Source organism: Budorcas taxicolor, chromosome 9, assembly GCF_023091745.1.
Source record: "Budorcas taxicolor isolate Tak-1 chromosome 9, Takin1.1, whole genome shotgun sequence".
In the NCBI taxonomy this organism is placed as follows: domain Eukaryota; kingdom Metazoa; phylum Chordata; class Mammalia; order Artiodactyla; family Bovidae; genus Budorcas; species Budorcas taxicolor.
In genome coordinates, this window is record NC_068918.1 from 58,771,628 (window position 1) to 58,798,501 (window position 26,874).

At 37.0% G+C, this 26,874-nt stretch overlaps 1 protein-coding gene across 1 annotated transcript in view; it reads left to right on the forward strand.

Moving 5' to 3' along the window:
- The window catches only part of LAMA2 (laminin subunit alpha 2), a 677,618-nt gene that overhangs the window by 231,807 nt on the left and 418,937 nt on the right, over nt 1–26,874 (forward strand). Inside the window, exons 5-7 of the mRNA XM_052645506.1 lie at nt 19,523–19,702; nt 23,564–23,653; nt 25,563–25,680. Coding sequence (XP_052501466.1) covers nt 19,523–19,702; nt 23,564–23,653; nt 25,563–25,680 — 388 coding nt within the window. The remainder of the gene's footprint in view (nt 1–19,522; nt 19,703–23,563; nt 23,654–25,562; nt 25,681–26,874) is intronic.

The following is a 26,874-nucleotide window of genomic DNA, read 5'->3' on the forward strand; positions in this document are numbered from 1 at the left end:
TCCCCCTGTGACGTCAAGGGCAGATTTGCTTATAGCCATGGAAGATGTAAGTGGTATCTCCCTCCAGAGTAAAAGATTTGGGTTCCTTCTGCTCAGAATTCTTCACTGTAATAGAACCTGCTGGAGCTCCAGTATCAGCTGGTTCTCATTACATCTTGCTGTGTGGCAAAGTGAGGCTCAGGGACTGGCCTCAAATATGCTGATGCTCATGATACCTCCTGTACTCAGAGTGATAAAGACCCTTTTCCTGTTGTTGGAGTTTGGTAGGTCCTGCCAGCATCCAGGAAGCTGTGTAAGCCTAACTTGTCATCTTACAGGTAAGGTAAAGTTGGACAATCTTACCTTAACAGTTTATTTAGGTATAATTCACATACCACAAAATTCAGAAATTGAAAGTGTACATGTCGATTATATTTAGTATCTTCACCAAATTGTGCCACCATCATCACAATCTATTTGTAGAACAGTCTCCACACCTCAAAAAAAAACCCAATACACTTCAACAGTCCTTCCCCTTTCCTGTGCTTCTCGCCCACTCCCTGGCTGTCTTGGGTTGGTTAGCACATAGGTGGGGAGGGTAGAAGCAGGAGAGCAGTTAAGAGACATTTGCAGTACTTCAGGGGTTAATGATAGTGATTTAGAGCATGATGGCAGGACCAAAGGTGCTAAGAATTGTCTGAATAGAAGATGTATTTTTAAAGTAGTGCCAATAGGATTTCCTGACCAACTGCATCTGCCAGCAGGATTTGCAGATGAGTTTTCCATTAGGTGTGTGAGAATGAGATGAGTAAAGAATGAGTCTACAGTTTTTGGCTGGATTGACTGGAAGGATCGAGTTGCGTTAAACTTCTTGGGGAGGACTGTGAGTGTAGCAGATTTTGATGGGCAAGAACAGGAGTTCAGTTTTGGATATGTTAAACTTGAAATGTCTATTAGGCATTATGGTGAGGTCGAATAGGTGGCATATAGCATTCTAGAGTTCAGTTGATATATACTGCTGAAATATATGAATTTGAGAATTTAAAACTGTAAGATTGCATGAGATCACCCAGAAAGTACATGAAAACCAAGAAGAGAAATAGCCCTAGGACTGAGCCCTGAGGCGTTTCCACCTTTAGAGGTCAAAGAGATGAAGTAGAACTAGCAAAATCAAAGCACAAACACACAGTTTTGGACAGAGAAATTCCTCACAAGAACATTGCAAGCATTACATATTCTGTTTGTTGCAGGATGTGAAAATAATCTTTTGGAAATGTGCACTCAGACCTTGGTGTGATTTATATAATAAGCAATGGACTATTTGATAATTTCATTTGATTCCTAAGAAAACTAAAATGTTATTTGTTATTTAAAAAAAAATCAGGGGAAGGGGCTCCAGGCTCATAAACAAGAACTTGATTAGGGTTTTCCAGAAAGGTGTAGAAAGCCCAAATGTTATTATATATTAAACAAAAGCAAACATATACTGATTTTATGTTCTTCAGTCTCCACATTCCAAATTGTTATATCAAGTCATTTATATCATATATTCAGAGCTGTATCACAATGGTACATTCTTCAAATAAGATCTAAAGGATGAACTCTGAATTTAGAGACTTGCTTTGAAAAACTGTTATGATATAAATAATTTAAGTAATTTTGATCTGGCTCTTGGCTGTATTGGTAAAACTTTGAAAGACATTTATTTTTAAGTGCAGTTTCATTTCTCTATCTTCAAAGCCTTGCCAGTCAAATTTTACACATGAAGAAAAAAATAAAGCACCCATCACATCATTCATATTAGTTTGTCCTCCACCATAAAATGCCAGAATTAAAAAAAAAAATTGGTAAAACTAAGTTGGAATCTTCTGTGATGCCTAACATCTGGGTGAAACAGAAAAATATAGTTAGTCATCAATGTTTATTACCATCTTGATATTTTGTGTCATGGAAATGATAAATCATAATTAGCATTTCAATTTGTCAAACAGATGTTTATTGAACACTAAACACAACCTATTCCAGAAGCTGGAAGGACATTTTAGATGACCCATAATTGTTCTTCTGCTTCTCAAAGTTAAAGAGAAAAATAATATTGACATCATTCATCCAATGATTTGTAAAGATAGGGGAAATTATTTTATAAAATGAGACCATACAATAAAATGATACTGTGTTGAAATTAACTCATTGTGTTTTAATGACATTAATGACTGAAAACAGCAGAAAGAATTATATATTACATTTAAGATTCAAGCATAGTGTATATTTTTGTCAGGTTTTCTTCTTTTAACTCTATCTGTTTTTAAATAAGTGACATTGACATAGTAAACCCCTTTCCATCATAAATGATTATTTGTTTTCAATGGGCTAACAAGTATTTGATCTGACAAGTGAAAAGATTTCTCAAGTAAATTCTCTTTGCTTGCCAGTTTCTTTCTTAAATGTTTAATATTTCCCAAAGGCTTTCTGTTGTTGATTCTTTAAGAATAATAAAACTGTAAGGAGTTCTGTAATTCTGGGTAGTGGAGGGGAAATGTAGGCAGGCTTTGCTAGCTGTATCTTTCTCTATTTCCAACTTGAATTTTTTATTTCTATCCTGACCTTTAATTTTTGTGATTCGGTTTTCTTTTCCCCAATAACCTTTGTTTTTGAAGTAGTCGTCCTCCTACCACTTAAAGAAAAACTTCAGGAATAGAGAAAAATGCAAGGAGTGTTAAAATGATTAAGGAAGAGACACTATTGTTATAAATAGAATGCTGAAAATAATTATTTTGTAAGAGCAACATTCATTTGGGTATATAAACTCTGTAATGCTTTTTTTAAAAAAGTTTTCACGAGTTTGTTAACCTACATACATACTGTATTTTTATTTAAAGGAGGAATGGTATTGCTGGTGGTATATGTGTACTTCTGTAGAGATTATAAACTGATGATTTATATAATTCATGATGGTGTTTATAAGAGAATGTTTTCTCTTTGTCAATGCCATTTTTCCTAAGTGGACTATAGGAAGGAAATAGGGATTTACAATTGTGAAGGAAGAGATTTTGGTAAATACAAGGTGGTAATTTAAAATTGAGGGTAATTTTTATTTAAAATATGACATACTTTTGAGTCCCCATTAAAGGGACTTTAAAGAAGCTGAGGTATAGATGTGGCAGTTGAGAGGAAAGGCTACTTCTGTTTTAGTGAATTACTGGAAGATGGAAAGGTCATGAGATAAACCAGTGAAATTGCTCAATTATGATAGAGAAGAAAAAGAAGGGGAGAGAAGGTGAATTGTTAGGAAAGAAGGAATGAATATTGATAAGATTTTCAGAAAAATCTATAAATAAACAACAGCCTGTACTAATGCCAGTCACAGGCCTGAGTTTTCTGAAAACTAGTTCTATTTCATTGTGAATAAAGCTGTTCTTTGAAGCATGGCCTTTGTGGTCTCTGGGCCTGGGCTATGGAGTGTGATGACTGGATAAGAGAAGTCTATATGTCACCTTTCCACATTAAGTAATCAGCCTAACAGGGATGCCTATAGATAAGATTTCAGAAATTCTTCTTTGTGTCTCTCAAAAGGCTGCCATAACTAGTCATGTAATAAGGAATGACATCTCCTATTAATTAGTCTATGTTTTAATAGGCACCTCATCTGACTTAGAGATATTGAAGATGGCAGGGATGCTGATAGTGGTGGGACATGGAAAACCTAGAGAAAAGATAGAGAGAAGTCTGTGATGAGAGAGAAAAGGTAATTTTGGAATGGAGAGATTGGAAACATTGCATTCTGGTCTCGTGAATATTCACCAGACTTACAGTGTTCTTTTATTTCATGGAACCAAGTTCACAGCTGTTAGAACTACAAAGGCAGCATAATCATGTTACATATCATTAGGTATCTTAGGTATCATTAGGTATCATGTTAGATATCACTAGGTATCTTAGGTATCATAAACTATCTCAAAAAAAAGATTTAATGTTAACTTTTTATTTTGGAAATATATATAATAAGAGGAAAGAAGAAATGAAATAGTCTGGTTGCCATTTCTCATTGGAGCCAGTTTAGAAAGAAAACAAACCAAAAAAATTCTTAAGCCCAACAGTGACATTTATAACAATTTTCCTAATTTAACTCCTTTTCTCTTTTGCTAAGGAGGAACAGTTGTATTTTTGTCATTAATAGAAAAGGGAACAGTGCCTAAACAGCCTATTATAAATTCTTCTGGGAAAGCGTATTACAAATAATTGAAAACAAACCTGATTCTGTGAACTTGGCAGCAAATGTGTAACAGAAAGCAATTCAGCCCTGGCCCCTAGATGATTGATTAAATGTTTTATTCCCTGTACCTTTCATTCACGCTGTGTTTGTCAGAGGAAAGAGAAAAGGGTGTTGCAAACAAAATCCACTTTAAGGAAATAACTTAGGATAATGATCAATGACCTCCAATCAGTCATTTATTTTTCTCAAGTTTTAATGTCTCTGAATATTCATTATGTGTGGGCTCCTGCAGAAACTGAGTCCCTGAATTTTAGCACCCTTCCCACCACCCCACCACTCCCCACCCCCTACCCCCAGCTAATCAACAGCACAAGCTGTATTTGAGCTTCTTTGAGGGCAAGGCGCTGCAGCTTCCTGTGGTCAGTTATTAGTGTGAGTCCAGCAAGGGAACAAGAACACTGTGTACTCGGTAAATCTGCAGAAAACCTCCTCTTCCGGTTGTGTGGGAGGAGAGGTCCCTTGGTACATTCTGTTTCTTTGAAGGGACTAGAGATCTGTTGGTGCTATGCAGATGTCAGGGGTGCTCAGAGCCAACATCTTAACAAACCTAGTAAATAAATGATTGTGATCCAGTTCTGTACAGAATAATGGTAAGAACCTGAACTTAAGCTACTGTTGACATGGATCATATTTGTTGTTCAATGAAGAGTGTGAACTTAATACCAAACCTCTTCAATGAAACATTCCCTTAACACCTTGATATTTTCAAATGATATCTAGTCATCTGTGTATATCACATTACTGGGTTGCAAACCTGGTGACTCCAACAAAATTTTAAGTATGATGGCACACTTATAGAGTCTCTTCCTGTATCAGATCCTCTTCCTTTTCATCCTGCTCTTCTCAAAAACTACTGCTCAGATGTTGGTAATTCTGCAGCCTCCTCTTCCAATAGCCTTTGTGTTGGCACTTGGTTACCTGCTCTGTCCTCAGCCCCCAAAGCTGTCACATTAGGGGATGGGAACAGCACTGAGCTGGAGGGGGTAGAAACTGCAAAGTCCTGTGATCATTGTTTCTCTTAATTGCTTATCTGAAATTGGTGATGAGCTAGGAGGCAAAACACAGGCAGAGGTCCTGCTCTTTCTTCTTGATGCATAGTTTCCCACTGAAGTTCAATATTCTCAGCACTTGCAGAACCACCTCTCCATTGTGAGTGGGAACTTTATCACTACTACCTTCTTCATCTGAGACTATTCCCAGGCAGCGCTAGTGGTAAAGAAAGCTTGCCAGTGCAGGAGACATAAGACATGCTGGTTCACTCCCTGAGTGGGGAAGATCCCCTGGAGGAGGGCATGGCAACCCACTCCAGTATTCCTGCTTGAAGGATCCATAGACAGAGGAGCCTTGTGGGCTACATACAGTCAATGGGTTTGCAAAGAGTTAGACATGATTGAAGCGACTTAGCCTGCATGCAGATTGCTGATAGGTAACTACTGCAAAGGGCACAGCACATCCTGCTCAGCGGACACACAGCCATTTGTGTTATTTTCCGTACTCTTTTGAAAGTAACAACAACTAACTCATTTTTCCTGTGTGCCAGGCATTTTCCATTCAGGTTGCATGAATTATCTTCTTTAATCTAGCAAACAACATAATAAGTAGCTATTATTATTCTTACATGCCTTTTACAGAGGAAACTGAGGCAGAGAGCGATTAAGTCAATTGCCTAAATTCACATAAGTAGTAAGTGACAGAGCCAGACTTTGAACCTGGCAGTGTGCCTCAACATATATGATCATCAACTGTGATTAACTGAACAAACAGAACACATGTCCATAGATTCGTTCATACAAAGCACCAGAAATGTTATTAGCCCAAATTAAAAAAGCATATATATATATATATATATATATATATATATATATACACACACACACATATATACACAAAATCCTTGTAGTCTTACAGGCAGACTCAATGATACTCAGATTTACACTTCCACTGAAATAAAAATCCTTCTGTAATCTAAGTATAAAATTTTGCTCTGTAAGAAAAAACAACTTCTTTTGTTATTTTACTCTTTGTGTAATGAAAATTCTTAGGATTGGAGAGGTGGAATCTGTAGTTTCTTCTCACAAATCTAAGGCTGCAGACCATATTTAAAATAATAGAACATGTGACTTCACTTGAAAGCATAGAAACGTGCTCAACTGTAGAAGGACAGTTTCTCTGTAAAGATGAAATAAAATGAAGCAGAGCAAGAATAAGAAGCATGGAAGGTGAGCGGAGAATAAGCAAAGCTATTAAGAAGACATCAAAAAATTAATGATGTGAAGGCAAAAAAAGAAAAAGAGAGAAAGGTGGCAAAAGAAAAGAATATTCAGAGAATGAGCCTGTCTTTGCACTGGTGAGAGGGTGATGTGGGTAGGCAGTCACCCTGGAGTAGGAGGCTAATTTGCATACACAAAGGTTAGGGATGTTAGACATAGGGCTAACCTAGGAGGTGTGCTCAATCTTGAAGACCTTGTGCTATGTTCAGTCCCATCCCATCCCTAAGTATTTCTATGTTTCTGTCCTTTAAAGTCTCTGACATCTTGTGGTTTAACATCGAAACTTTCTGAACATTAAATTAATTGAAATTGCCGATGACCATCCCCATGTGCTCTTCTATGTAAGTGGAAAAAAAAAAAGTAATGTATCTTTACATACTTCATTTATATACTTGCAACATACACACACACACTTCTTTGAGGAAACCTTGAGCCAGAGAAAGAATGAGAGGCTGCATTTCTTTTTCAAGTACACATCTAGGTTTTGTTCCAATCTGATGACGCAGGATCTGGCTTTGTATCTAGACCTCTTGCTCCAAGATTTTATTTTAATTTTCAGCAAGTGTTCCCACACAGGGACTGAAAACAAAACAGGAAAATGTTGCTTAAGTTTTCCTTTGTGCTGTTATTATATGTCTTTCAAGTGTACTGATTGTTCTGTCCCACTAATGTAGGTCATTGTACTCTCAGTTGCTTTTTTTTTATATTTGGAACTGTCTCTAACAGTCCTCCACAGTAAGGAATAGCATGTTAGTTTCACAGATATTTAGTTTTGATATTAACATATTATTTTCCCTTTCTCTCTATAACTTGAGATTTTAGTACTCCCTGCTGCTAAGTCACTTCAGTTGTGTCCGACTCTGTGCGACCCCATAGACGGCAGCCCACCAGGCTCCCCTGTCCCTGGGATTCTCCAGGCAAGAACACTGGAGTGGGTTGCCATTTCCTTCTCCAATGCATGAAAGTGAAAAGTGGAAGTGAAGTCATTCAGTCGTATCCAACTCTCAGCGACCGCATGGACTGCAGCCTACCAGGCTCTTCCATCCATAGGATTTCCCAGGCAAGAGTACTGGAGTGGGGTGCCATTGCCTTCTCCTTAGTACTCCCTACATAGTAGAAATTGCCATGAAGTATAAATTAATTTCTTTTGCATACGAATACGTGGTTTTTATTTACAAAGATGCTTATACTAAACCTGTCATAATCAATTTCATTTATTATGATGTTAATAAGACCTTAGGTGTTGGTTCTTTGAAGAACAATTAATACTTTAGCCTTCAATTCTTAACAGGCTTTGATTCTGGTTTTATTAATATAGAGCTTTGCTTACATTTACCAGAAGGTTATCTACTGCTGTGGATCAATGCCAGGAGACCTGATCTGGACCCAGGTCTGGGACTGTCCCTCTGTTTAGTGATCCTCTGTGCTTTATTATACTTCATTCTTGCCCCTTTGCAGGAGCCTAGACATCATCTGACCTGGGGATGGGTCCTGAGTGGTGGCCTGGGGCATGGTAAACCATTTACCCAAAGAACTCTAGAATGGATAAAACCAGTAGGATAAACCTGGTTTAACTTCATGAAAAAAAATGAAGTTTTTCACTAGGGAAATGAATTTTTCACTAGGGGAAGTGAACAAGCTAGAGAATTCCAGAGGAGGAGGAGCAGGATAATAGAGAGAAAATGAAGTTAAAATCCTGGTGTCAGTCACAGACAGGTTTGGAATGGAAGTGAGACAAATAACTAATGGAGGGAGTGCATGGAGAAGATTGTGTCACCAGCGGTAAGCTTGATGTTGCTGCAAGTCTTCAAATAGTGCCTGGATAACTAGCTGTTATTCATTCAACAAATGCTTATTAAACCCCTACTCTGTGAGACAGTGAAATGGTGAGCTGAGGAACTCAGCCGATGAGGTTGGACTAGAATCAGAACACATCTTGGCTATATGAGCTTAGCCATGCTTGTTAACATTTCAATGTCGGTTTTCTCTTTAAAAAAGAGATCGTAATAACACCAATCTCATGAGATTGTTGTAAGCATTAAGTGAGTTAATACTTTATGTGTTAGTACACACAGATCACCTGCGAGAGTCTCTGCGTGTTTAAATCACTTCAGTTGTATCCGACTCTTTGCAACCCCATGGACTGTACCCCACCCAGCTTCTCTGTCCATGGGATTCTCAAGGCAAGAATACTGGATTGGGTGGCCATGCCCTCTTCCAGGGGATCTTCTGACCCAGGGATTGAGCCCATGTCTCTTTTATCTCCTCCATTGGCAGGCGGGTTCTTTACAGCTAGCACCATCTGGGAAACCCACTGGAGTGTCTGGTATCCAGTAAATACACAATATAACCACTATTGTTTTCATATCTAAGCTCCTGGATATTGCAGAGCAACTTCTTAAATAGCTGTGAGCTGGGAATAGATGCCTAATGATTTATTCTCTCAGTCTATCTTTGGTTGAGGCACACCCAGAACAAAATTTGGAGCAATGCGAATGTTTGAGGAGAGTCAAAGAATTTTTCTTCTTGTGGTTTTCCCTTCATGCTCTTCTCTGAAGCTACTCCTCTTGGATTCTTTCCTTGCTGTGAATATCAGATGATGTCTCTATCCCTGTATAGTCTTAGTTTGACAGCACAAAGATTTAGTAATGACATCTGCACTTGATACAATTTAAATGAGATATTCCCAAAACAGACTGAGGAAACTCATTTTGACAATTTTTCTTTTGTCCATTCAAATATTGTATACTTTAATGGAGAAAGAAAAACACAAATGATAAGTGAAAAGTTTGCAATTTGGAGTACTTATATAAGTTGTGATTTGAAAATATTTATTAATTTTAAAATAAACGTAAAATGAGCTCATGTGAGTCAAGGTTCTTTTAGAGGAAAAAATGGTGATATTTACATTTAGTAATTATTTAATTTAGTAATTATTTCCTTTTTAAGGATCTTAAGTGTCATTGTTTCTTTTATACATCATGACCAATGGGGTATTTTATTCAATTGTGATGGATTACATGTCACCCATCTGGACATGTTCCAGATGTAACTAATGTAAGATCAAAGTACTTAGAATTAAATGCTTTGCTGTATTGTTTGACTTGAACAAAGCAAGAAGACCATCAGAAGCTTTTTGAAGGAAAGACTATACCAATTTTGAAACTTTGAGAAAATTGGAACTCCTAAACTAACAAAGAATTTGCTTCTATTTTTGATCTTTCCAAACCATTTACCCTTCTACATGTTAATTCCATAGGAGTTGGAAACTACTACCACATGAAATCTGGTATTGGTATAAAAACAAATAACTCTAAATAACTCTTGATACAGAGAGAGATATAGATACATAGAGAGACAGAGAGGCTGAGAGACAGAGAGAGGTGCTTTTCTTTGACCAAGAGAGAACCTATACAACATTTAGAGCACAATGTTTTAACTAGCTTCACTAGGATAGGAGAAAAATAAAAACAAGATGATCAATACATTGAAGAAAACTAATTTTCTTAACCTACTGCAGTTTGTTAACAACCATTGCTTTGACAGTGATGAATCTGCGTAAATATTTCTTGGATGGAAAGGAAAAGCTTTCATCCAGAAATAACAATTTCAAGAATTGTAATTCCAAAGAAAAGAAGGAAAGCAATTTAAGTCTCAGGGGCAACTGGAACCAGTTCAGTTCAGTCGCTCAGTCATGTCCAACTCTTTGCGACCTCATGGACTGCAGCACGGCAGACTTACCTGTCCATCACCAACTCCCAGAGTTTACTCAAACTCATGTCCATTGAGTCTGTGATGCCATCCAAAAACCATCTCATCCTCTGTTGTCCCCTTCTCTTCCCACCGTCAGTTATGCCCAGCATCAGGATCTTTTCAAATGAGTCAGTTCTTCAAATCAGATGACCAAAGTATTAGAGTTTCAGCTTCCGCATCAGTCCTACCAATGAACACTCAGGACCCATCTCCTTTAGGGTGGACTGGTTGGATCTCCTTGCATTCCAAGGGACTCTCAAGAGTCTTCTCCAACACCACAGTTCAAAAGCATCAATTCTTCCACTCTCAGCTTTCTTTGTATTCCAACTCTCACATCCATACCTAATTACTGGAAAAACCATAGCCTTGATTAAATGGACCTTTTCTGGCAAAGTAATGTCTCTGCTTTTGAATATGCTATCTAGGTTGGTCATAACTTTCCTTTCAAGGAATAAGCGTCTTTTAATTCCATGGCTGCAGTCACCATCTGTAGTGATTTTGGAGCCCCCAAAAATAAAGTCAGCCACTGTTTCCCCATCTATTTGCCATGAAGTGATGGGACTGGATGCCTTAGTTTTCTGAATTTTGAGCTTTAAGCCAAACTTTTCATTCTCCTCTTTCACCTTCATTAAGAGGCTCTTTAGTTCTTTTCTTTCTATCATAAGGGTGGTGTCTTCTGCTTATCTGAAGTGACTGATATTTCTTCTGGCTTCCAGCACAAGCCGAAATTGGAACAAAGTAGGTGTCAAAAGGCAAATATTTTATGGGAGAGTGAAAGACTGTTAAGACTTAGCTCAGGGTACGTTTGTCAGTGATATAGTCATGTTTCTTAAATAGCTCATTAAGCTGACATTTCCTTGTATTCTTGGAATAAGTTAGTTAAGGGAGTTAATATGCACAGTCTTCAATATTTTATATGTTAAACTATTACTTTTCCAACATCATAGTAGTTATCAACCTTGGAAGTGTATTTGTTTCTGTTGGGCTTATAAACTTCTAATGATAGTGTGATATTTATTAAGGACTTTTCAAAATAATTCAGTACATTGTGCATGAAAAGAAAATCTTTCCAATTCTGATAAGTAGGAATATTGAGGCACCTAAGCATATACAGGTATATTGCATTATTATACCTGATATATATATATTATATAAAAATGTCTCTATTAGTGACTTAAATAATATTTTTGATGATTCATCCAAATGTTTGGACGACAGGAATCCCTATATAATGTTTTTTAGGTACTTGAATTATTATACCCGTAGTGAGATTTATCGAAGAATGGCAAATAAAATATGTACTAGAATTCTTGATGTAAACCCAATAAATCCAATTAAAAAGATCAGTGAATATATACAAAGTCAAAATTTAAATAATATACACAATGCAACATTTGTGAATGTTTGAAGAGTTAATTCATTGGAAATTCTATCACAATATGTAATATTTAGGCACTGATGATTACTCACTCAAATTATTGAATTTATTATACACTATTCATTAGTTTAATCAGTAAAACTGTACTGTAAATAAGACAAAGTTCCTATTCTTGGCAGACAGAATAAAGTAAATGGGCAGTGATAATAGCAGAGCTTGGAGAATTCATAGGAAAATCCTAGACAGCCATGGAACTATGCATGGAAGAAAGAGAACTGACATCTTAGCTGAGACCAGAAGGATGTGTAAAGTACATCTGTGCTAATGAGAGCAGTAGGGAGACATAAAACATGTTTGACAAAGGCTCAGAAATGAGAGAGATTTATGACACAGAAGGGAAAGTGAAAATAATTCAGTGACCTGAAATGTGTTAATAGTAAGCATCTAATAAATATTTCTGAATGAATGAGAGGCTGACTGACTAAATGAATGAGTGAGAAATATTGAAGTATGAAGAGGTAGACCAGAGATAAAGTTTTGTAAGCATGTGTGTTTAGGCCTTCAGAGAATTTCATTTTCTGGATATACAAATGAACAGTATTTGAGTGAGTAAAAATAACCGTAAAACAACAACCATTAGTTGGAGGAAATAAAATAAGGGGAAAAGAAAATGAAAAAAGGACTTCAATACACTGTGCCTGATAGAACTGGAAATAATGGCCTGAAAAATGGTTATAATACCCCATTTTCTCACTAAGATCCTAAAGATTCTCAAAATATCATTTACTTACTTTTGGCTGTCCTGGGTCTTTGTTGCTGCATGGGCTTTTTCTCTAGTTGTAGTGAACAGGGGCTACTCCCCAGCTGCAGTGTGCACACTTCTCACTGGGGTGGCTTCTCTTGTTGCAGAGCATAAGCTTTAAGGCTCTTGGGCTGCAGTAGTTGCAGCACGTAGGTTCAGTAATTGTGGTTTCTGGGCTCTAGAGCACAGGCTCAATAGTTGTGGTCCACAGCCTTTGTTGCTCCATAGCATGTAGGGATCTTCCTGGATGAGGGATCCAACCCATGTCACTGGTATTGGCAGGTGGATTCTTTACCACTGAGCCACCAGGGAAGCCCCAAGAACCTAATGATTCTTGATAGAGAAATCTCTAGTCTGAAATGTTTAAATATTTTATTAACTGGTTTTATACATGACATTTTGTAAATTGTATTATTTATCCAGTGTATTTTTATTACCCATGCATTAATTTTCATATATTCATATATTTTCATATTTTTAAGACTTTAAAAGTATTGCATTGATTTGGATGAGTTTTAAAAACAAAGCACACTGAAACTTCTCTGATGAGATAAGAAAGGTTATTTTTCAGTAACTAGTTGTATATAGTAAACATAATGATAACCTATAAAGATAATACATTTACTAATAAAATTTCCTTCTACAGACAAGGTAGTATGTAACTGTTGATTAACTTTATTGATAGCTATTGCATGTTCATAGGGTTTAAAGAATCTGTAGTTTAAATATACTGTTGTGTTTCCATAGACTCTAGTATAACTAAAAGCACATCAATTTATAGTTTGGACTATGAAATAGAATATCAATGGATAGATTTACTTTTCTTGTGCTAAAATTAAGTTGAATAATCCTTAAGTTGAAATACAATGTCTTATGACATGTGTCTTTCTTGGCTGAAAATAGCCTGTTGAATAAAACTTTAAGTTAACTAATGTTTAACTAATATTAGCAAATATAGTAGACCTTGATGTAAGTAAATTACAGATCAAAGCTGTTAATTCCTAATGATCTCCAAATCAACTTAAAATGCTTTGACAGAAAATGATATAAAGGATTACTGACTTTAAATTCATACTATGGAAATACCATACTCAAAGATTTACTCATATGAAAATAGAAAAATTGATTATTCTATGAAATTGATCTTCAAGTAGGAGGCTAGTTAAATATTTAGAATTTATGTTTCTTTATCCAAATATTTTTACTTAGCAATTATTTTTTTAAGGTGCTGTACTGTTTTCTGGGGATATATCAGTTAACAAAGTAGATTAAAAATCTTGAAATGCTTGAGACTTGTGCCCTAGAGAGTGGAGAGAAATAATCAACAAAGAGGTAAATCATATTCATGGTATGTTAAGGGGAAACATACTGTGGAGAAAAATGAAGCAGGTAGAGGAAAATAGTGAGTGCCAGGATGAAGTTTGCATTGTAATTAGATAGTCTTGGAAGGACTCACTGAAAAGGCCTAATCTAAGCAAGATTTGAAATGAGAAAGTGAGCATTGCAGTATCTGGGAGAATAATATTCCAGGCTAGGGACCCAAGTTTAAAAGCCCTGAGGTAAGATCCGACCTGGCATGCCCAAACAAAATTGGCAGCCTGGTGGGAGCAGTGTGGATAAGGGAGAAAGTAGGAAAAGAGCTCTAGAAAATCATTGTTTTCTTCTTTGGCAGTTTTAGTGGGTAGGGATGGGACGCTGACATTGCAGATAGTATAGGATCTCTCAGTTCATTGTGAAAATTTGGCTTTTATTGACAATAAAATAGAGAAGCACTGGAAAGTCTTACAGAAAAGCATGACATGACCAGGGTTATAGTTTATAAGGAATATTTAGAGAGCTCCCTGAAACAGATACTGACCTCAACACAATTTGAAAGCCCATTTTTGAGGCACCAAATGATGAGAGAATAAAAGCTTTTGTTCTCATTCAGGAAATAATGACTTTTGGGCAGTTTGATGGTGATGAATGTGGTTATGGCTTGAGGCTTGAGATGAGAAGGGGCCTCTTTTGCAATGGTTTACACCATTTTCATAAAGTTGATGACCAGCTTTTAGCTCTTGCATGAACCTATTGAAGAGGAATTTCTTTGCAGAAGTTATTGAAGATCATCTGGCAAACAGAAGGAAAGAAATCATAGACCAACTTGCAGTGTGAGTAAGAGCTGGCTTTGTTTGGTCTACAGTATTTTAAATTATTAATGCTAAACTTGTGGTTTTTGTTTTTAAGAAATACAGAGAATAAATTGATGGAAACATTTACCAAAAACTGAGGGGAAAAAAAAAATACAACAAAAGCAAACAAAAAAATGTCTGCTGTGTTGCCAAAAAACTCCTAAGGAGCTAAGAGCAGTAGCAGGGTGACCTGTTCAGATCATGATTGTAGTACACAAGTTCAAGATGATGAAAGCCTGGACCAAGGTGGCTTTAGGGGAGGTGGTGATAAGTGTTTGAATGCTGGATATGTTTTGAAGGTAAAGTCAACAAGATTTGCAGAAAAACTGGTTGTAGGAAGAAGGAAAACAAAAGCAGGCAAGCATGACTCCAAGTTGTGAGTCCTGGGTAGTTGTAAGGATAAAATTATTTAATGAGATTGGAAACACTGGGAGATGAAGAATAGAACTCAACTTGAGATACAAGTTTGAGGTACCTATTAGACAGTCACATAAAGGGGTTAAGAAGGCAGCTGGATTCTGCATCTGGACCTCAAGAGGAGAGATCAAGCCTGGAGATGTTGAGCGTGGGAGGCATCAGTATAGGTGACATTTAGATCTGCAAGCTTTGGTGAAATCACTATGTGGGTAAGTCTGGATTGAACAGAAGATAAGGCCAAGGACTGGGCACTGTGGGATTCCAATTTTAGAAAGTGAGGGAGGAGAAAATGTAGTAAGTCTTGAGCGGGATTGAGAAGAGATAGCTGAAGATGTAAGGGGAGAAAAAAGACAGTGTAGTGTCCTGGAAATCAGTGGAACAATCAATTTCAAGTATGATGGAGGCTGAAAGCTGATCATTTGGGGGTTTCTCTTGACCACCTAGAGCCTGAGTCAGAGCCTTTGTTTGCTTGCTTTGTGCTGGAAACACAGTGACACACTGTCACCTTTTCTTAACCTTCATATCGCTCATTCCCTGTCTCCAAAGATATGCTTGCTTTCTTTTTTCCCTCCCACTGGATAAAATACAAGTGATTAGGTTCATTTTTCAGAGTTTTTATTGTGATCTTATTCTCCTTCTCTGAACTAATATATTAATTATGATTAGATCTAAGAAGTTCCTCAAGTCTTAGCCACTCATTTACATATACATTCTTTGACCACACCTATAGATAGTTGATCTCATCCTACATATATGAAAATTATTGTTATATCTCCTGATGTCACCTTACTCTCAAACTGTTGTACCAGTTTCTTTGGCACACCTAGAAATTGATGAATCAAAGGGGATTTCAAAATATTCATCAAGTTGTCAGTTTCATCTACTTCCATTTCTCATTTCAAAGAGTCTTATCATTATTAATGATCCTTAAGTAGCCTTCATTCTTTCACCTATCCATTTACTCAACAAACTTGTATCATTGGGAGGGGTATTAGGAGTGTAGCTCTTCCAGTAATCTAAAGCAGATGTAGTAATATAATAGAAAAACATAATAATAATAATAATAATATGAACATAATTACCTAGACTGAAAATCAGATTACTTGCTTCATAAATCATTTTTAGTTAAATTCTAATCCGTAAGGTAAAAATACCCATAGAGGCCCCCAAATCTTAGCCATCTGCAAGTAAATGTGATTTATATGGCATCCTTATACTAAAAAAAGATAATGGTTTCGATGGGTAGAGCATAATATTAATTTGGTCATTTGGTCATAAAAAGAGATTTTTTTTCTTTTTATCTACAAAAACTAATTTCAGAGAAGAGTAACTTTTAAATCTAAGAACCAATTGTTTAATCAGGTTGATATTTTCAGTTGGAATGAATTACTTTGACAGCTTGAACATATATCCACCGACATGTCTGTAATGGAAATCATTTCAGAAGACGCTAGACTGACACAGACTTCCCATGGACTCGCAGCAAGACAGTGGTAGTCTTGAGGAATGATACTTTTCATCTTTTTGAAGATAGACACTCTCCAGTTGTCACTCCACAGGAAATCAGGAAGCATGCTAAACTCCAGTGGACTTGGAATTACACAGCCAAGTGCCAGTGGAAATAGCCTATCCAATATTATGATTTATTTTGAAGGAGAGTTTAAAAAAAAAAAACGGAAAAGGAAAAAAATGGAAGTAAGCTACACACAACATGGCCAAACAGCTGTCTGGTTTTCTGTCTCAGAAACAGCTTGGAACTAACTATTCTCACAAGATCTCTTGGCAGAGTAGCTTGATGAAAATACCAAAGCTGTGAGGAGAAGTGTTCTTTTGCTGAATCCTTTCTGTAGCTATCATATGGTGTATGATATGATTTAGGTGTTCAAATTTAGGTGGTCAAACCTAAAAAACAGTGCACAAATTTGAACATGTGCACCGTTTTTTTTTAAAGTTCCTTTATGTTTAAATGAGGCACTTATTAATTCCATGTACAGAACAAGTGCAGTTCACTGTAGCATTAACACCAAATAAACCTTAATAGTTTTTAGAAACATTAATCCTAGACATGTTCTGATTTCCTTTTTTCAAATGGCTTTTTTAGAAGCAGTCGAGGAAGAGCTTGATAAGACAAATTTCAGTGTGAATTCAAGGACACTGGTGATTTTTGGGGTGCCCAAACTAATCTCTAAGGGGAACTCATTTTAGCTGCTGTATACATCTATTTATTCATTCTTTAATGGATACCGTCTTAAGTAATAGAGACAACTTGATTTTAAACACATTTCTGGCTCACCTGCTAGATGCCAGAACTGTGAAATATACAAGATCTATGTTACTCTTCAAATGTTCGGTGTCAGAGGGAGGACATTCAGCATTTCGAGATTCATTATTTTAGGAGACCTTGAATTTTATCACCCTCAAATGTTGATTAAGTGAATTTATTTTTTATTAAGTATTCAAAGTGGAGTCAATTAGCTGGGACATTTCATATTTTTATCTCGAGGCATTTTGAGTCTATCCTTTGTGACATCAGAATTAGTTTCTCATCTCAGAGCTTGCTGTGTTTATTCCTCTAGTGACTCAGTAGTTTATTGGCAGTCAGTCTGTAAAATGCTCTCGGGGATTATCTAAATGCAGAATGTTAGGAATGGAAACATATTACTTCTCCTGTCAAAAAAATGTAATTAACACACATGATATATCATCTTGCAAAAGTGGATGAAAATTCCAGTGGGTGACCTCAAGTCACAGTTTCCAGTGCACTTACAGACTGTCATGTTTTTGAATAGCTCCCAGCCCAGGACTCCTTTCTTCTTGTAATCCTGTCTCTTTAGCCTCCTGTATGTGCATACACACAGTATGTGCATGTGTTCAGCCCAAAACCCACCACTCAATTTCAGTTTCTTTAACAGTTTTGATTTGATTTGGTTTATTGCATAGGTAAGAATGCGTTAACAAAGTACGAAAAATTGAATGTACTTTTTCCTATCTGTATTTTGAGAGCTTCCTTATTGTTTTGTGTGGTACACATAATTCACTGTATAGATGTATAATTTATTTAACCCATCTCTTATTGATGAATATTAGGTTCTTTCCAGTCTTTTGCTATTTTCAAAAAATATAGAAATTCAGTGCATTTTTACATATCACTAAATACATGTTAATTGTATACACACACACACACACACACATATATTAATAAAACATCTGTGTAGTGTAATTTCCCAGAAGTGGAATTTCTAAGTAAAAAATTCTGTGCATTTGTAATTTTGACAGGTATTGCTAAATTCACCTTTATAAGGATTTATACCATTTTACATTCAACCTGTAAATGTGTAACAATTGCTGTCCCCAGGGAGTATTATTAATATTTTAGGATTCGACAACTTGAAGAAATGGAGAAAGCTTTTAGAGTGGATTTAACTAAGAGTTCTGTTGTAAATGAGGTTCACTATCTTATCAGAAGTTTAATAGCCATTTCTATTTCTGTTTCTTTAAATAGTTATATCTTTTGCCTATTTTTGTGTTATGTCATTGGTATTTTTTCTTGTTGATTTATAGAAGTTCTTTAGGCATTATAAAAATAATTCCTTTATCTGTGATAGAAGTACTTCTTATTTTATATAATGGTTTACCTCCCCCCCACCCCCATTAGAATTTTCTGCTCTCAAAATCCCTGTGAGAGCATGTGGGCCTCAATTCACCTTTGAAGGATAATCATTTCTCTGATTTTTCATGGAAAATGGTATCGTTAGATTTGATTTCTTCTGGTGTCAATTTTGCAAAATTATTTTCCTAAAGAATATTCCATTCTACTCAAGTTTTAATATATTTTCAAAGAGCATATTTTTCATAGAATGTGTTATAGCCTTGATAAATTTTGCCTTCTTAAGCTATCACTTTCTAAAAAAGTAATAACAAAAGCCACCTTACTGAAATGTCTCACTGTGATTGGAGATTTGTGTAATTTTTCTGGTAATGTGTCGATTTTTACTGTCTTTATATATTTTAAGGCAATATAATTAGATACTTTCAAGCTCAGAATAAAAAGAAGTTCGAGTTCCTGATGATTTCTTGTTTTTGTCTGATATTTTGTTTTCTGGTTTCCCACCAGAAAATATATGGGAATATATGCCAGAATCTTAAATAATTTTTGGCTGCAATAATTTTCAGAAAAAAATGACTGATTTAAGAATTTTTGGAAATCCTAGGAAGTTCAAGTAGATGCACTGACTTGGAACATAGAAATATAATTAATTGCAGTATATAGAAAATGCCTGAAATAGAAACAAATAAATTGCAGGTACATGTACATTCATAATATTTCTCAATTATTTCACTGCATTCTAGTAAGTATGAACCTGTATCTGCCTAACTGAGAGAAGGGGAGCTTGACTATTTGTCTAAGAAAAGTTAAATAAAACCAGATATGTAAGTCTTGGTAACCTTAATTGTTAAATTATTTCCCAAATTGTGTAGATTCATATTTCTTTGATCAATGGGAGACCGAGTGCTGATGATCCTTCTCCTGAACTGCTAGAATTTACCTCTGCTCGTTATATTCGCCTGAGGTTTCAGAGGATCCGCACCTTGAATGCCGATTTGATGATGTTCGCTCACAAAGACCCAAGAGAAATTGACCCCATTGTCACGCGAAGAGTAAGTTATGAGGAGTCATATTGGAATCTGTGAATAATATTGGGCCTATTGTTTTAATTGTCTGTTAAATAGGTTTTTTAAATTTTTTAAATGATTGTATTCATTTATAGTTGTGCAGGGTCTTCATGCTGCGTGGACTTTTCTCTAGTTGCCACGAGCAGGGGTTACTCTCTAGTAGCAGGGCGTAGACTTCTCACCACGGTGGCTCCTCTTGTTCCAGATCACGGGCTCTGGTGCCCACAGACCTCAGTAGCTGCGGCTTCCAGGCTCTAGAGCACTGGCCCAGTGGCTGTGATGCATGGGCTCAGCTGCTCTGCCACGTGGGGTCTTCCCAGACTGGAGATTCTTTACCACTGAGCCGCCAGGAAAGCCATCAGGCGTAATTTAGATTCTAGTTTTGCATGCTCGTATCTGGTGAGAGAGGCCTGGGAGCTGGGAGTCCTCAGCCACAGTCCTTGGCTCTGCCATCAAAAACTCTGGGGCCCTGGGGAGCGCCTGTTCCTCCCTCAGTCATGTCTGACTCTTTCAACCCCAAGGACTGTAGCCCACCAGGCTCCTCTGTCCATGGGATTTCCAAGGCAATAATAATGGAGTGGGGTGGCATTTCCTTCTCCATAATAGTCTTTTAAATAGTTTTCAAAAATAGTTTTCAGTGGGGGAATGAAAGACTTTAAAATTTCATGGACCTTCCTTTGTTTAAATCCAACCTCTGGGCCACTTATTAGATGTGTAACAAATATCAAACTTTGTAACATTTCTAAACTTTAGTTTCCTCTTGGTACAGTGGAGCTCATACTGCCTAGTTTATTCTCTTGATTTTGAGGACAAAGTTAGTTTTTTCCACACCTTGGGTTATCTGTAGTACTATTATAATTGGTCTTGTGGGCTTGTAACCCACACTAAGAAATGCATTTTATATCATGACTCAGTACATATACACACACAGGCAGACACTCACACCACATCACATCCTGATAAACTTTAATATGCATGGAATTAACTGGTGATGTTGTAGAAATGCAGATTTGAATTCAGTAGATCTAGGACAGAACTGAGAAACAGCAGTTCTAACAATTTTGCAGGTGATATGGATGCCACTGGTCCATGGACCATTTTATCTAAATAAATAATTTAGTTTCATGCTTCTTTAATGAATCACAATGCACTTCTAGTTCAAAAGAATACAGATATTAGGGAAAAAACTGATTGTATACACTTATATTTTCCTTTATGAATTGAATATCAGGGAAAAAAAATGGTTATAGCATCCTTTCAACATATCAGTGGAAACAGAAGCTAGTAGAGGTGTTATTTTCAATCAGAAATTTGAGAGATTATGACATAGATGATCTGCCCAGTTTCAGGCAGTTCAGTTAAGTCGCCCAGTCGTGTCTGACTCTTTGCAACCCCATGACCTGCACCACTCCAGGCCTCCCTGTCCATCATCAACTCCCGGAGTCCACCCAAACTCATGTCCATTGAGTCTGTGATGTCATCCATCCATCTCATCCTCTGTCATCCCATTCTCCTCCTGCCCTCAATCTTTCCTAGTATCAGGGTCTTTTCCAGTGAGTCAACTCTTTGCATCAGGTGGCCAAAGTATTGGAGTTTCAGCTTTAGCATCAGTCCTTCCAATGAATATTCAGGGCTGATTTCCTTTAGGATGGACTGGTTGGATCTCCTTGCAGTCCAAGGGACTCTCAAGAGTCTTCTCCAACACCACAGTTCAAAAGCATCAATTCTTCAGCGCTCAGCTTTCTTTATAGCTCAGGTTGCTATGAGTCATAACTATGATTCCTCCTATCCATGTCCCGCCAGGTTCTCTGGTATATGTCATCTCCCTTTTATGCATGTATACAACCAAGACAGTATTAGCTAGAGACTCAGTTCAGTAGTAAATCCATAAATCAGATACATGCAAACAGAATATCGACTGTGTGACTAGAAGCAAAGGAGAAAAGAGGATTGTAGGGAGAAACTGAGATTGTGAGACAAAACATTGTTCCACAATGACCCTACTAGGGTTCAACTGTTGCCACCAGTTAGCAAAGTGCTGACCCTACAGACTGAATATTGAAGGGCAGTGCTTTTCACAAATATGTGAGGACTCCTCATACATTTTCTCATTGCTTAACTTCCTCACACCTAACTTCTCCATCATTACAAAATAACTTTTAGTCTTATGTCCTCATACAACACATGTTGGATGTTTCAGTGCCCTTTCCAAACCTGAAATACTTTTGACTTGTGTTATATTTCAGTCTGTTGCAAATTGTCTTCTGCAAAAGTCATCATTATTTTATAGTAAAGTTTAGATTCTTCACTTATTAAAAAATCACTTTTAATTATAATTTTGCCATTACTTAAAAATACACACCAAGGAAGACTGAATAATTTTGAAGTGAAATTTAATCTTTCCTGACAGTATATCTATCAAAGAAAAAAAATCAATGGAAGTAAACATGTTCCTTTTATCATCTTTTGCTGAAGGCAGAGAGGGTGTTGGGGTGCACATCTATTATTTGTAACTTCACTGTATATGAACCTTTAAAATAGTGCAATAAAGTTCAACATATAATTATATTTTTTGAAAGTACTCAAGTTCTGTAAACCCTACATATAAATTTAAATATATAAAAATAGAATATTGAATTTTAACTCTTCTTCATGACTTAGAAATGAAGCATTACACATTTATATTTAAAGCAAATGTTGCAGTTTTAAAAACATCTACAAAACTTCTGTATCAGCTTTCTGAGCAACTGTGCCTGTTTGTATCTGTATTATTAGGTGATGAAGTTAGTGAAAAGCAGAGTCTAACGTCTAAATTAAATCTAAACTTCCTTGCAAGTTACAATAGTGTGAGGTATAAGTATATTAAGTAAGATAAAGTAACACAAAATATTATAAAAGATACTGTATATAAACAGCAAAAACAAAAAGAAAAAATGTTTAAAAAAGAAGTAAATTAGAAAAGAGAATTTGTAGTCAGGGAACTCAGATTTGTATCCATTTATTTATTCTCACTAAATATGTGTGTGTGTGTTTAGTATAAATAATTGGAATAATAGAACTATCTACCACTGTGATGGCTATTTGGATTCCATAAGATAATGTGAAGTACTTTCACAACTAACTGTAACTTGTGATATACAAATTAGTTTAATTTTTTTAATTGTCCAGTTGTATAAATTATGAGTAACCTTTCAAAAATAGCTAGGTAGATGAAAATAATTTGAGGCAGTCCTATGTTAACCTAAACAGGAAGGTAATTGCATGGACATTTTAACATAATAATGAAGAAATAGTGTTCTGCACATCTAGTTCGCTCCTTGCATTATATTAAAGAAGTCTTGTAGTTAATTACTTTTCATGTGCTTCTTGATATGCTTAAGAAATGTGTCCTCATGAGCACCATTTCCCTTACATTTGTTGATTCTTTTCAAATTCATTAGGTAGAAGTCTGCATATGATTCATGAACACTGGCATTCCTAAAATGATTATAAAAGAGGTTTTCTGTCTTTCAGATTTTATGAAGAATTATTGTCCTTGTTTCCCCCACCCCATAACACTTTGCTTTCGATAATAAATGCTCCAGTATGGAGTTTGCATACTGTGCAGCACTTTATGTTGTTGTGGGAAATAAATTTCTAAAATGCCCACCTAACATAAACTATAGAGGCATTCTGCACCTGGGCCATGGTTTTAATGTGAGGAGTTACTGGATACTCTTGTGAGCCTTCAGTTGTTCTCTACAGCGTCCAACTAACGGTAGAAGCATAAAGCCAAGTTTTTAACTGAATGCTCCTTCCACCTTGCAGTAGTCTTAACGGGATTTCTCTCTGGATTGCTTTTTGCAGTATTACTACTCGGTCAAGGATATTTCGGTTGGAGGGATGTGCATCTGCTACGGTCATGCCAGGGCTTGTCCACTTGATCCAGTGACAAATGTATGTATATTTTTAGGCTGCTTAGGTAAAATGAAGCTCTGAACTGTAAAATGCTTCACGAGAAGCTTTGCTGACAGGGACGCTGTGAATGGGTGTCAGGTCCCCACTTAGACGGTGTAACAGAAAGCCATGCCAGGGTGAAATAGAGCTGGCAGTTAGGATGATAGACTTTGAAGGGAGCCATTACAGTATCAGAAAACAGATTAGTTTTTTCCCAAAAAGGCTCCAAACCAGTCTATCTATTTTGAAACCTCTCTAGCTATGACAGCCTGCTGTATGATTTAGCTTTAGAGAATGCCTGTCATCAATCAACCTGTTTCTTTTATGAATTTTCATCAAAAAATATTAATGCAAACAAATGAAAAATGTACCTGGAAGTAAATATAAATGACCATGGAACCAGAGACCGAGGTAAGATGGGGCAGTAAGGAGTAGAGTGAAAGAGAGTATTCAAGAGAGCTTGAAATCGCCAGGCCAGAAAATGCTGGAATGGTTTTGGGTTGCATTTTTCATTAATGACAATGTATTAAGTGAACATAACCTAAGCAAAGAAGATGAATGAGCATCTGTTTTTCTCAGGCATAAACAATCTGGTGAAATACAGAATCATCTACTTTATGTATGGTAGAAATATTTTGGATAGTGAGATCAGTGAATGTAGCTACCTAGGTAAACACTTTTTCCTACTACAACTGTAATACAAATGATATTTCTTTCAAAGCTAGTTTTCTGAGTAATGGATCATAGTATTACCTGCTGCTGCTGCTGCTAAGTCGCTTCAGTTGTGTCTGACTCTGTGCGACCCCATAGATGGCAGCCCACCAGGCTCCCCCGTCCCTGGGATTCTCCAGGCAAGAACACTGGAGTGGGTTGCCATTTCCTTCTCCAATGCATGGAAGTGAAAAGGGAAAGTGAAGTCGCTCAGTCGTGTCTGACCCTCAGCGACCCCATGGACTGCAGCCTACCAGGCTCCTCCATCCATGTATTACCTGGGAAGATTCAAATCCCTGGCATAGTTTTCTTCACAAGGTTGTGGTCCTGTTTTCTGCAGGGTGTGGGCACTGTCTATCAGATGTACTGATGAGCAGTATTTCCCATGATTTGAGAACCTGCACAGCAGCCTTGGAAGGATGGTTCCATGCAGTGAAATAAGACTGTACTCAAAACACTTGCAGACAGGGGATTCAGGCTTGGAGTATTAGATTTCTGCTCTATCCCTGCCTCTCCATGCCTAGCCGTCTACTCTCTCCCCTCTTCCTGTGCTAAATGCTAATAGTTAGTTCACTTCAGTCGTTCAGTCATGCCCGACTCTTTGCAACACCATGCACTGCAGCACACCAGGCTTCTCTGTCCATCAACAACTCCCAGAGCTTGCTCAAACTCATGTCCATTGAGTCAGTGATGCCATCCAACCATCTCATCCTCTGTCACCCCCTTCTCCTCCTGCCCTCAGTCTTTCCCAGCATCAGGGTCTTTTCCAGTGAGTCAGCTCTTCGGATCAGGTGGCCGAAGTATTGGAGCTTCCACTTCAGCATCAGTCCTTCCAATGTTAATAGTACTTTGATGGAAACCTTAAAATGGATTCATCCAACCCAGAAAACCTGTGGATCTCAGGAATTAGAGAAGTGATTCTAGTCTTCAAGACCACTCCTGATTGGGCCTTCATTCTCTGCTCATCTGAGCCCAGTGATTCCAGTACCAGCCTGAACCTCCCTCCCAAAGCTGATGTTGATCAAATATATTCATCACTCCCGCTGCTGGAACCTCTTCCTTCCCAGACTGACAGGAGTTTTAGATTTTGGTACAGAGGCTTCATGTTTTCTCTTGTCTTCATTTATGGTTCCAAAGAATGCTGAAAGTATGCTTCCCCACTGTGCCCCCTGCTTTTTTTTTTTTTTTTTTTCACTAGAAATCCCGCTGTGAATGCGAGCATAACACGTGTGGTGATAGCTGTGACCAGTGCTGTCCTGGATTCCATCAGAAACCTTGGAGAGCAGGCACTTTTCTGACCAAAACTGAATGTGAAGGTATGTTCCAGACAGTCCAACACCATGTGGAAGTCTTCCTTTCCTGGGGCACAGGTGGTATAAACACATGCTGATTGCAGGTGAACTCATGTGTCAAATCCATATGCATTTTATTCAAGACAGTAGCTGGAAGCTCTTTTACTCTCCTGTTTTAGAGTTTTCAAGATTTTATTTTTTTTGACAAATATTTACAAAACACTTATGAATTTACCACTATGTGAGAATTATGAGAAGTAGATAAAAGCATAATATACACTTGCTGTTATCAGGGGTGAATCTGAAGCTTATAGCATAATATATATGAACTTCTGAAAGTGTTAGTCACTCAGTCATGTCGAACTCTTTTGTGGTCCCATGAACTGTAGCCCACCAGACTCCTCTGTCCATGGGGTTTCCCAGGCAAGAATACTAGAGTGGGTTGCCATTTTCCTTTGCTGGTGATCTTTCTAATCCAGGGATTGAACCCATGGCTCCTGAATTGCAGGCGGATTCTTTACTGTCTAAGCCACCAGGTAAGCCCCCATATGAACTTCTGCTGAACTATAAATCTAAACTAGCCAGAAAGCCCAATCTAACTGAATTCAAACATTACCATTTTAGTGAATCACATTTAGTGAATCACCCAATCACATTTTTTCAGTTCAAGAGGTGATTATGGCCTCCAACACAGGCTTGGCAGACATTTTAAACTAATAGTAACAAATTATTACTATTTTAGTAATAGTACACACACACACACACACACATACACATAGAGAGGGAGAGAGAAATGTAAATAAACATACAGTAAAACCGACTGGATATAGATATTACCCTTCTAAATAGGTATGTTTATAAAATGGTTATCAAACCAGTATAGCTGCAGATTCTCTGCCTGTTCCCCTTTTATATAGTTCCTCCCCTAATAAGTAGCTTTTGAATACCTGTCATCTAATAAATGGAGAAAACCAGAGGGGAGAGATCATACCCTAAAGCTTGGACTCATTTTATTATCTAGGAAGAAGAAGGCCCCTGACTGATTAATTATACTTATTAAAGGGTAGGATTTGGGGACAGTAGTTGTGAAGAATAGGAGAGAAGGTAACTGGGAGAGGGCAAAGAAACAAATGAGTGGAGAAAGAATATCTATTTTAGCAATCCATTAATATTTTCAATGTGTTGTTTCACATTAATAATAATATCAAATGCTAATAT